The 12,180-nt window shown below is 42.6% G+C and overlaps 2 protein-coding genes across 2 annotated transcripts in view; one reads left to right on the forward strand and one right to left on the reverse strand.

The window, feature by feature from the left end:
- The window catches only part of SNW1 (SNW domain containing 1), a 33,741-nt gene extending 33,016 nt beyond the window's left edge, over window positions 1-725 (reverse strand). The window contains exon 1 of the mRNA XM_045451704.1: window positions 651-725. Within this exon, the coding sequence (XP_045307660.1) occupies window positions 651-664 (14 nt within the window). The 5' untranslated portion in view covers window positions 665-725. The remainder of the gene's footprint in view (window positions 1-650) is intronic.
- Window positions 726-742: 17 nt separating this feature from the next.
- Window positions 743-12,180, forward strand: part of ADCK1 (aarF domain containing kinase 1) — a 151,415-nt gene continuing 139,977 nt past the window's right edge. Inside the window, exon 1 of the mRNA XM_045451698.1 lies at window positions 743-924. The gene's annotated coding sequence lies outside the window, so the exon portion shown is untranslated. The remainder of the gene's footprint in view (window positions 925-12,180) is intronic.

Below are 12,180 nucleotides of genomic sequence, written 5' to 3' on the forward strand. Positions count from 1 at the left end.
TTTATATGCGGTTACCAAGGCAACAGGGAACAGCAAAAATTTGAAGCGGTTCTACCTACGGAAGAAATTCTAAGGTCCAAAGTTATAGTGCAGAGCAGCGACGCCTTATTAGCACGCAGCGGCCACTACAGTAGCTAATTTAAAATCTCTGTCCAGCACCGGGCCCGCTTTTTTCAAGAATCCTTGTTTCGGGACAGAGACGAGACTTCGGCAGACCCACCGCCGTTAAGCCGGGCAGTCACCTCCCGCCGCTTCACTCCGCCCAAATAAGCTACTGCTCTCCACATTCCCACTGTGCCCGCGCAAGCCGCGGACCGGACGGAGAGCTCGCCACATCCCCAAGATGTTCAAGCGAAAAACACGTGCGACTCCTTGCCATCTGAGACTGAAAAACTATTCACCACGCCGAAGCTTTCCGCTCTAATCGGGGTGGGGGTGGGGGTACTCAACCCGGGAAACCGCTCAGGAAAGACCCCAGCTTCGCTGAGGCCTAGTCGCCCCGGAGACCGGCAAGAGGGCCTAGCCGTGGTCGCGGCCCACGTCGCTCTGTGCCCTGAGCCAGGTCACCGCCCGGAGACAGTGGGCAGAGAAATGAAAAAGGTGGGTACTCCCAGACCCTTCCGTATCGAGGACCCCAATCAACAACCCACCTGGTGAGCGCCATCTTCTTCCGCTTCTTCCAGCGCGAGCGACAGCACCGCGGGGCGGGTCTTTCCCCTTGACGAGAAGTGGAGAGGAAGAAGCACGCGATACGCAGGCGCCTCAGCCGAAGTGCCTTCTGGGATTTGTAGTTCTTTGGACAAGAGTACGCTTTGGTTCTGTCCTAACCAGACCGACTGGTTATTAACGGGATGAGGGCTTCATTTAAGAAAGTCAGACGTACACTGTGACATGATGCAGCGTTCCCTAGGCAAAATAACGAAGGTGAGAGATGCCCTTTAAACTGCTTTATTTTATTCCCCACTCAGTCTCATTCCCCATGTAGGGAGGGATCCCAAATACAAGAGTAGCCCGGGAACAGCAACGTTAAATAAAAGGGTGACAGGGTTTTAAAACAATAGGAAATTGTGGGACCGTCGAATGGAGAGTTTTAGGACGCTCTAAAAACATTCACACCCGAAACTTTTCTTTCCACACCCCGCCCCCAAAATACTCTACTGGGAAGATAGTGTGATCCTTGGTTAAGTTACCTTTACAACACTTCCTTTGTATACTATGTATGTTTGTGTTTTAGGTAGTTTATGTGTTTCACTTAGATTATGGATTAAACATAATCTTTGATGAACTGATAGGATAAATGAAATCTGCTTACAAATATTGGAGAAAGGGAAGTGGGTAGAGTACAGATGAAATGAGAATAGCCATTTTTGATCACTGTTCAAGCTGGATAATGGGAAAATGGATGTTCGTTATACTCATATATTGGGCATTTTCCATGATAAAAAGTAGATACAATCTTTTAGTTGCAGTATAGCACACATACAGAGAGGTGCATACACTGTAAATGTGCAGCTTTTTGAATTTTCCTGAACCAAACACACTACTTTGAACAGAAGCAGCAACATCCCCTACCCAGGATGAATCAATTTCTGGTGTGACAAGATGTTATAGGCTAATCTAGTACTTTTTCTGCCCCAGACTTGGAATCAGTCATTTCTCCAAGGAGCCCTCCTTTAAGTAGGAAAGTGATATTTAGAGAAGACAATCTAGATGCTACAAATATTCATGGTTACTGGGTTGATTATTGTTTGTAAGCCTTTTTAATTGGCAAAACTAAAACATTTAGATATACACACATATTTTTTGAGAAAATGCATCATGCATTTATATTAATATTTCTGGGGCAAACTTAGGATTCCACAGATTTTGCTTAACTTTGATTTTATATGTAATATCTCTTCTGAAAATCTTGGTACCTATTGACATTAACATAATTACATTTGGCAGTAATGGCAATGACATAATCAATTAACATAATTGCTTCATCCTACTGTATATATGAAATAGTTTCAGAATAACAGTACTAATATGATTACTTATTGAAACTTAATAGTTTCTGATTTTTTTTTCAATTCTTTTTGCCCTTAGAGTATATCTCTCTAGGCATGTATAGTCAAATTGCACGGCTTTAAAGTGACTTGGGGCAGGGTGTGCTTGGTTGGCTCAATTGGTAGAGCATGTGGCTCTTGATCTCAGGATTGTAAATCTTAGTCACATGTTGGGTGTAGAAATTTCTTAAGAAAGGAAGAAAGTAAGAGACTTGGAATAGTTCCTCTCTGTGGGACTATGCCACTAACTTGATAGTTTTATTTCTTTTTGCTTTGGATTCTTAGGAGTCGCTTAAAAAAAAAGTTTTGTGGGGCGCCTGGGTGGCGCAGTCGGTTAAGCGTCCGACTTCAGCCAGGTCACGATCTCGCGGTCCGTGAGTTCGAGCCCCGCGTCGGGCTGTGGGCTGATGGCTCAGAGCCTGGAGCCTGTTTCTGATTCTGTGTCTCCCTCTCTCTCTGCCCCTCCCCCGTTCATGCTCTGTCTCTCTCTGTCCCAAAAATAAATAAACGTTGAAAAAAAAATTAAAAAAAAAAAAAAGTTTTGTGAAACAGTTACATCGTTCCAAAGCCAAAATTTACCAAGGTGGTACATTTAGAGAAGTCTAGGTTCTTTCCCTGACTCTTCTGTCATTTTCCCTTCCTCTCCTTATAGATAACCTTTAAAAATTTTTTATGGTTTATCTTTACATTTAAAAAAATACACAAATACATATATATTTGTATGCTCCTTTTCCTTTCCTAGACATATGGTAGATACCATACACACTTTTTTCTACCTTGCCTTTATTCCATTTATTGTATCGTGGAGATCACTCCTTTGCAGTATATGGAAATCACATTGGAAATTTTGAGCAGAGAAAATGTGATTTATGTTTTAAGAAGATCATTATGACTGCTGTGTTGAAAATGGACTCCAAGAAGCAAGAAAGGAAACAGGGAGACCAGTTGGGTGGCTTTTGTGATAATTCAGGAATAGATGCTGATGGTTTAGGGAGGGAGGTAGTGGTAGAGATGGCAAGAAGAGATTGGAATCTGGATCTATTTTGAAGGTAGAACGAACAAATTTTAATACTAGAATTGATGTGAAATATGAAAGAGAATAATCATGGATGGCTCTGAGGGTTTATGTTTGAGAAATTAGAGGCATGGAGTTGCTATTTACTATGATGGCAAACTGCAAGAGAGTCATATTTGTGGGAGATCAGGAGTTTGGTTTTGAACATCTTACATTTGAAATGGCTGTTAGATATAGATAGCCAGGTAAAACTGTCAAGTAAGTAGTTGTATATACAAGTTTGAAGTGTAGGGGAAAAGGTCTGGGCTGGAGACCTTTGTGAGTATAGATGGTATGTAAATTTATGATACCAGACGAGATTATCTAGAAAGTGTAGCTACAGAAGAGAAATTTTTCAAGGACAGCCTTCTGGAGTGAATTCCCATATTTAGAGATTGGAGAGATGAGAAACCAGTAAAAGAGACTGAAAAAGAATGGACAGAAGTTTGATCAATAGAATCAGTGGAGAGGAAGCATCCCTCTATCTTTTGGATCAGAAGCTATAAGGTTGAGTTGCCAGTATTTATCTATCCTAGCATATAGCAAGGCCCTGTGACAGGAAAGAATGAGGCCACCATGCAAAACCAAGGAGACCAGAAGGGTAAAGAGACGGGAAGAGAGATGTTGAGACCTCTGACAACATCATGGAAGGTCCTGGATTCAGCAGTGCCTGAAGACCACACCATCCTGAACTTAAAAAAAAAAAAAAAATTATTTAAGTAATCTCTACACCCAACATGAGGCTCAGACTCACACCCCCAAGATCAAGAGTCACACGCTTCTCTGAGCCAGCCAGGTGTCCCACCGTCCTGAATTTTTTAAATTAAGTGAGCCAATAAATTATTTTGTTGGCTTAAGCTAGTTTGAATTGATTCTCTATCATTAGCAATGAAAAGGACTTTATACAATGTTTGTTTTCTGTGCTCCGGTAATACTTGTTCTTCCCCCAGTCTTAACATTTATCACACTTGATAGATTTTGATGGTTTACTTTACTACAAAGAAGATTGAATCTCTCTCCTCATCTGTGCCTGAACAATGTTGGGCAAGTCCTCAACCCCTCAATGGATATAGACTCTTTATCTGTAAAAGCATAGAGTGGGCCCAGATAATATCAAAGATCTCTTTTAGTGTCAATATCCTTTTATTCTTGGTACTTTATTCTGTTGTTTTTTTTTTTTAATAGTAAACTCTGTGCAGTATGGGGCTTGAACTTACGACCCTGAGATTAATAGTTGCGTATTATATTGACTGAGGCAGGTACCTACTTTTTTCCAGTTTTTAAACTTCTAGATAAAGGGTTTTAGGGGTGCCTGGGTGGCTCAGTTGGTTAAGCGTCCAACTTCAGCTCAGGTCATAATCTCACAGTTCATGAGTTTGAGCCCCATGTTGGGCTCTGTGCTGACATCTCAGAGCCTGGAGCCTGCTTCGGATTCTGTGTCTCCCTCTCTTTCTGCCCCTCCCTTTCTCATGCTCTCTCTCTCTCTCTCTCTCTCTCTCAAAAATAAACAAACATTAAACAAAATTTTTTTAGGGGCACCTGGGTGGCTCAGTCGGTTGAGCATCCGATTTTGGCTCAGGGCATGATCTCACGGTTTGTGAGTTTAAGCCACACATCGGGCTCACTGTTGTCAGCCTATCAGCACAGAGCCCACTTCAGATCCTCTGTCTCCCTCTCTCTGCCCCTCCCCAGCTTGCACTCTCCTCCCAAAATAAATAAATACTAAAAAAAAAAGTCTGACTTCGGCTTAGGTCATGATTTCATTGTTGGTGGGTTCGAGCCCAGCATCAGGCTCTGTACTGACAGCTCAGAGCCTGGAGCCAGCATCGGATTCTATGTCTCCCTCTCTCTCTGCCCCTCCCCCTGCTCGCATTCTCTCTCTCTCTCTTAAAAATTAAACAATTTTTTGTGTTAATTTGCCATTCTATGAACTGTTAATACACATAACTTTGATGAATCTGAAAGGCATCATGCTGAGTGAAAGAAGCCAGTCTTAAAAACTTATATATTAAAGTTGGCCCTTGAACAATGCAAGGATTAATTAGAGACATCAACCCTCCATGCAGTCAAAAATCCTTATCTAGGGACGCATGGGTGGCTCAGTCGGTTGAGCGTCCGACTTTGGCTCAGGTCATGATCTCGCAGTCCGTGAATTCAAGCCCCGAGTCGGGCTCTGTGCTGGCTGCTCAGAGCCTGGAGCCTGTTTCAGATTCTGTGTCTCCCTCTCTCTCTGACCCTCCCCCATTCATGCTCTGTCTCTCTCTGTCTCAAAAATAAATAAACGTTAAAAAAAATAAAAAAAAATCCTTATCTAAATTTGGATCCCTGAAAACCTAACTACTATTACTTAACATAAGATAAAATAACTTAAGGGGCTCCTGGGTTACTCAGTCAGTTAAGCATTCAACTTTTGATTTCAGCTCAGGTCATGATTGCACGGTTTGTGGGTCTGAGCTGCACATCAGGGCTTGGGATTCTGCTTGGGATTCTTTCTCCCTTCTCTCTCTCTGCTCCTCCCCTGCTCTCTCTCTCTCTCTCTCAAAATAAATAAAAATAAACTTAAAAAAATTAAAAAAAGATAAAGTAACTTAAAACTTACAATATGGTGAACTAGAAAAAAGAAAATGTTATTAAGAAAATCATAAGAAAAGATACACTTACAGTACTGTATTGTATTTTCAAAAGTCCACGTATAAGTGGACCTTGTGATTTAAACCCATGTTGTTCAAGGGTTAACTGTATAGAATTCCATGCAGTTATTCTTGAAAAGATAAAACTCAAGTGACAGAGAGTGGTTGCCAGGAATTAAGGGTGGGGGACAGATGTGACCCCTACAAGGAAGTTTTTTTGGGTGATGGAATTGGTTTGTATCCTGATTGTGATGGTGGTTACATGCATCTATACATGTGTTAAAATTCATAGGACTGTATACCAAAAAAGTCAGTTTTACTGAATGAGAACTAAAAAAAAAAAAAAAAAAAAAAAAAAAGCCTGGTCTAGCTCTAATGACCCTGTTAGAAAAGAAATGGAAAATGTATTAATTTTCTTCTTTTTTTAATGTTTATTCACTTTTGAGAGAGAGAATGAACAGGGGAGGAGCAGAGAGAGAGGGTGATAGAGAATCTGAAGGGGGCTGTACACTTATAGCAGTGAGCCCAATGCAGGGCTTGAACTCATGAACCGTGAGACCATGACCTGAGCTGAAGTCAGATGCTCAACCTACTGAGCCACCCAGGCTCCCCTGTGTTCATTTTCTATTGTTATGGAACAAATTATCACAAACTTAGTGACTTAAAACAACACCCTTCGTTAGCTCACATTTCTGTAGTTCAGAAGGCTGGCACAGCATGATTGGGTTCTCTGCCCTGGGTATCATAGGCTGAAATCACAATATTGGCCAGGCTGGATTCTCATCGGGCTGAGGTTCTGTAGGAAAGCCCATTCACAAGTGCATTCTTGTTGTTGGCAAAATTTCGTTTCTTGCAGTTGTAAGATTGAGGTTCCTGTTTTGTTGTGTGCTGTCAGTGGGGCTGACTCTCACCTCCGGCTGGCCGCTCTCAGGTCCTTCCCACCATGGACATTTGCTTTCTTTCAGGCCAGCTGGGGCACATCTCTCCAACTTTCTCTTCTGCTTTTAAAGGGCTCATTGATTAGGTCAGGCCGATCCAGATAATCTCTTTATTATAAAGTCGACCTAGGGGCACCTGGATGGCTTAGTTGGTTAAGCATCCAACTCTTAATTTCGGCTCAGGTCATGATCTCACTGTTGTGTGTTCCCCTTTAGGCTCTGCATGGACAGTGCGGAGCCTGCTTGGGATTCTCTCTCTCCCTCTCTCTCTCTCTGCCCCTCTCCCACTGGTTCTCTCTCTCTCTTTCTATCAAAATAAATAAAGCTTTTTTTTTTTAAAAAAGTCAGCATTAAAAAAAAAAGTCAACTTTGCCATATAACCACATAATCAGGGGACAGTTGTCTCATATTAACAGCCCCAGAGATTATGCTGGGCATGTACCTAAGGGGTGGGCAGGGAGGAGATCTTGGGATAGATCTTAGAATCTTGTCTGTCACAGCATGTAAGCCAAAAGGAAAAAAAAAAACCAAAACAACTATTTTGGTAAATGCAGGATTATCGATCACATTGTGTAATGTAACAAGCACAGTAGGAGTCTGAAGATATAAATTCAGGCTATAGCTTCACCAATAAACTGTGTTATCATGGTCTATGTGACATGGACTAGGAGTGAACGGTGTAGAAACAATTCTTGAGGCTTTACGGTGCAAAAGGCATTTTTATTAAAGCGTGGAGACAGGACCCGAGGGCAGGAAGAACTGCGCTGGGATTGTGAGGAATGATTGATTGTATACTTTTAAGTTGGGGGGGGGCGGGGCGAGGGCAAGTAGAGATAAAGGAAACTTCTGATGAGATTTTTATATGTTAAAGAAGACTTACGGGATCCTGGAGGTCGGGCTATAGTCAAACTGAGCTTGCTTTCTGCCTCTAGCAAAACATTAACATTAAGGCAGTTGTGAGTTCCTTGAGGAATGTCATACTCTGCCTGTCTCAAGAATTTATCAATGGGCTACAAGTGGTAAGGAAATTTATTTTTATCTACATTTCTTTTGCCATTGTTCTCCTCATCAGTCGAGATGCTTCTCTGGGCCCCGATTTTATCAAACTTAATATGCTGATCGTGTTACATGCTGTACATCTATCATGGAGTGTTTAATTGAGGTAGTGCAGGTGAATATGTTTTACTCAACTCTAAAGCACTATGTAAATATATTAGTTATTACTGTTAATATTTTGGTTGACATTGATCTGCTTTAACCTCTGCTCCAGGAATGTATTATTTCTAGAAAGAGTATAAAAGAGCAGCAAATTAGACAAGGTCCCAGAAGCCAAGATCAAGGAGCTTAGATTTAATTCAGCAGGTGATTTGGAGCTGAAGGAGGGCTAAAATAGAGGGCTGGGTCACAGAAACTGGCAATAAAGACAGTTCTTAAGTCCGAGTGGGTTTCTATGGTGATGAGAGACAAAGGAGGCCACTGAGAACAAGGTTAAAGTAATTAACATGGGAAGTCCGTAAGATACCGACCAAGACCAGGGATGCTGGATTGAAAGAAAGGGGCGGAGAAGTGTTTCTACCATCCACTCTCGTTTCTCACAGAAGCACCTGCGTGTGAAGCATTTCTACCGGTCATGGTCCCTCACTGTCCTTGGGGTATATGCAGAAGAGCAACTGACTTTAATAACAATCTTGGCAAAACATAATTAAGAAGGCAAATCTACTGCACAAGTAATATGATATTATACCCCGAGGCCAAGCCCTTTATTCAGTTGTGTGGGTGAGGGGGTTTGTGTTCCTCTGTGCTGGGTCTTCCTGCCACACAGCCCTCCTTACCCAGGTATTAGCAGCTCAAAATGGAGGGCCCCACGTGGGTCAGAATTGGTGCTGCTCCAGTTGGCCAGGACCCATCTGCTCACTCCACTCTTGGTATTCCAGGTAGAGGGAAACATTCATTCTCAGAGAAGCGAGGACCTAACCTGATTCCTAACTAGCTGTGACTCTAGCCGCAAGTGAGGTGACAGGGTGGAGTGGTTAAACACACAGATTGTGAAGTCAGTGTCCGAAGTGGTTAAACACACAGATTCCGAAGCTCCTCTCCCGACTCGCTTATTTACTAGCTGTGCATCCTGGGCATGCCACCTTGATGAGGGAGCATGAGTCAGGCTAAGGGACAAAGAACAAACTAGCACACCCGCCCCCCCCCCCCCCCCGACCCCCAGGTGGAATATGTGTGCTATTCCTCAGGCACTCCTGGCTACCCGAGAACAAAGGAAAGGGGTTTAAGTGCTTGCCATGGTGAAGTGGGAAACTAAGGCAAACGAAAAATTAAATTCCCTTACTGACTAGAGCCCGTTGACAAGTCCTTGAGACTGGCAGAGTGACCTCTCTCTAGGACCTTAGCTGCCTCAAGGATGACATTTTGCTGGGGGCAAAAGAGAACCTTAGCTTAACATTATCCCAAACTCCAGGATCCTGCAAGTCAATTTCTTTTATCTCAACTTCTCAAGATATATGCTGGCAATCATGCTCCAAGCTTATGGCCCCCCATATACACCTGAAGGGTCTCATGACTGAGGTTTTATTAAACGGTAATAAATGGCGTTTTCCTAGCAACGGCTAGCCCCTCAAGGTCCTAGAAACCTTGCTTCCAAAATACCTTAGAGACTTGCTCTATCCCTGATCCCCTCCTAACCTGAGGGTATATAATGAGTTACCTGTCAGGACCCCAGTGCAGCTCTTCCTGCCCATGGGTCCTGTCCCCATGCTTTAATAAAATCACCTTTTTACACCAAAGATATCTTTAGAATTCTTTCCTGGCTATTGGCTCCAGACCCCAAGAACCCCCCATCACCCCAAAACTCCATCAACCTAACTTCTCTCTCAGTTTGCTTACTTATAACTGTTTGCATTTCTGTGATGTTGGTTGTTATTTCTCCTCTCTCATTTGTGATTTTATTTATTTGGGTCCTTTCTCTTTTCTTTTTCATGAGCCTAGCTAGAGGTTTCTCAGTTTTAGTACTTTTTTCAAAGTACAGCTCCTGGTTTCATTGATCTGTTCTATTGTTTTTTTTTTTTTTAGTTTCTATATCATTGATTTCTGCTCTAATCTTTATGATTTCCTTCTTTCTGCTGGCTTTAGGTTTACTACCAGCATTTTTCACAGAGCGAGAACAAGCAGTCCTAAAATTTGTATGGAACCACAAAAGACCCCAGATAGCCAAGGCAACCTCGAAGAAGAAAAGCAAAGCTGGAGGCATCACAATTCCAGACTTCATGTTATATTACAAAGCTGAAGTAATCAAAACAGTATGGAACTGGCACAAAAATAGACACATAGGTCAATGGAACAGAATCGAAAATCCAGAAATGAACCCTCAATTACATGGTCAATTAATCTTTGACAAAACAGGAAAGAATATCCAATGGGTAAAAGACAGTCTCTTCAACAAATGGTATTGGGAACACTAGACAGCAACATGCAAAAGAATGAAACTGGACCACTTTCTTACACCATGCACAAAAATAAATTTAAAATATATTAAAGATCTAAACATGAGACTTGAAACCATAAATATCCTAGAAGACAACACGGACAGTAACCTCTTTGACATAGGACCTAGCAATTTCTCTCCAGATATGCCTCTATAGGCAAAGGAAACAAAGCAAGAATGGGGCGGGGCACCTGGGTGGCTCAGCTGGTTAAGCCTCTGACTCTTGGTTTTGGCTCAGTTCATGATCTCCACAGTTCTGTCAGTGCAGAGCTCGACACAGGGCTCAGTCTCATGAACTGTGAGGTCATGTCCTGAGCTGAAATCAAGAGTCGGGATGCTTAACCAACTGAGCTACCCTGGCACCTGCCTGTTAGTTTTGATAATTCATTAGAGGGACACACAGAACTCACTGAAAGATGTTATCCTCATGGCTTATTACAGGAAAAGGATCTAGATTCAGATCAGCTAAGGGAAGAAAGAAATGCATAGGGCAGAATCCAGGAGGATTCCAAATATGAAGCAACCAGCTGTCCTCTCCCCGTGTAGCCAGGACAGCATTGCTCTCCTGGCAGTGATACATGACAGTCTTCAGGGATTATTGCCAACCAGGCAAGCTCACCTGAGCCCTGACATCCAAAGTTTTTACTGGGCCTCCATCATGTAGGCGTGACTGATTGCTTATGTGGCTGATCTCAGTCTATAGCCCCTCCAGACATCTACTGATACTGGGTAACCTAGACCCCCTACACTAAAGCACATTGCTGGACTTTCTGGCCATCCCCTACCCTGACTATTTGATGTGCCCAGTACCCACCCTAAATTATATTTTTAGACAATCTGGTGACCCAAGACTCCCAGGCAAACAATGATGCTCCTCTTAAGCATGACATTTCAAGAGCTTAGAAATTATTCCCCAGAAGCTGAGGACAAAGGTCAGATCTCTGTGCAAGGTTAAATTCTTGACTATAGAAACCTTGGAAACATTATGTTAAGTGAAAGAAGTCAATCACAAAAGGCCAGATATAATTCCATTCATATAAAATTTCCAGAATAGACAGGTGGTAGGGACAGAATGATTAATATTTACTGGGGGGGGGGGGGGGGAGGTGCTCTGGGTGGCTCAGTTGGTAAAGCATGCGACTCTTGATCTTGGGGTCATGAGTTCAAGCCCCAATTTGGGTGTAGAACTTACTTAAAAAAATTTTTACCTGGGGCTGGGTTGGGTAGGGGGTGGAGGATGGGAAAGGTGAGTGACTACTAGTGGGTACAGGGGTTTATTTTTGGAGTGTTGAAAAATTATATAGTGCTGATGGTGGCACAGCTTTGTGAATATACTAAAACCCACCAATCTGTGCACTTTAGAAGGTGAATTTTATGGGATGTGAAATATATTGCAAAAAAGCTGTAAAAGCAAAGTCAAGTAAAATGCAAAATTAATAAAATGAATAAATAACTGAATAAGAAGTATGACATAGTATCCCTTCATTAATTTTTTCCAAATTAAATTTAGAATTATTTTGACAAGTATTTAAAAAAATTTTTTTAATGTTTCTTTTTGAGAGAGAGAGAAAGAGAGAACGAGTGGGGGAGGGGCAGAGAGAGAGGGAGACACAGAATCTGAAGCAGGCTCCCGGCTCCCAGCTGTCAGCACAGAGCCTGAGCAGGGCTCGAACCCATGAGCCAAGAGATCATGACCTGAGCTGAAGTCAGATGCTCAACCGACTGAGCCACCCAGGTGCCCCGAGTATTTTTTTTTAATGTTTATTTCTTTTGAGAGAGAGAGAGTGAGAGAGAGAGAGAGAGAGAGACCATGCGCACGCGAGCGTGAGCATGAGTGGGGGAGGTGCAGAGAGAGGGGGATGGAGAGGATCCTAAGCTGGCTCTGTGCTGACAGCAGAGAGCCTAATACAGGGCTGGAACTCACAAATCATGAGATCATGATCCTACCCGAAATCAGACACTCAACCGACTGAACCACCCAGGCGCCCCTGTTGAGTACTTTTTGAAAAGCTTTTAGGAA

Source organism: Leopardus geoffroyi, chromosome B3 (assembly GCF_018350155.1).
Source record: "Leopardus geoffroyi isolate Oge1 chromosome B3, O.geoffroyi_Oge1_pat1.0, whole genome shotgun sequence".
NCBI lineage: Eukaryota > Metazoa > Chordata > Mammalia > Carnivora > Felidae > Leopardus > Leopardus geoffroyi.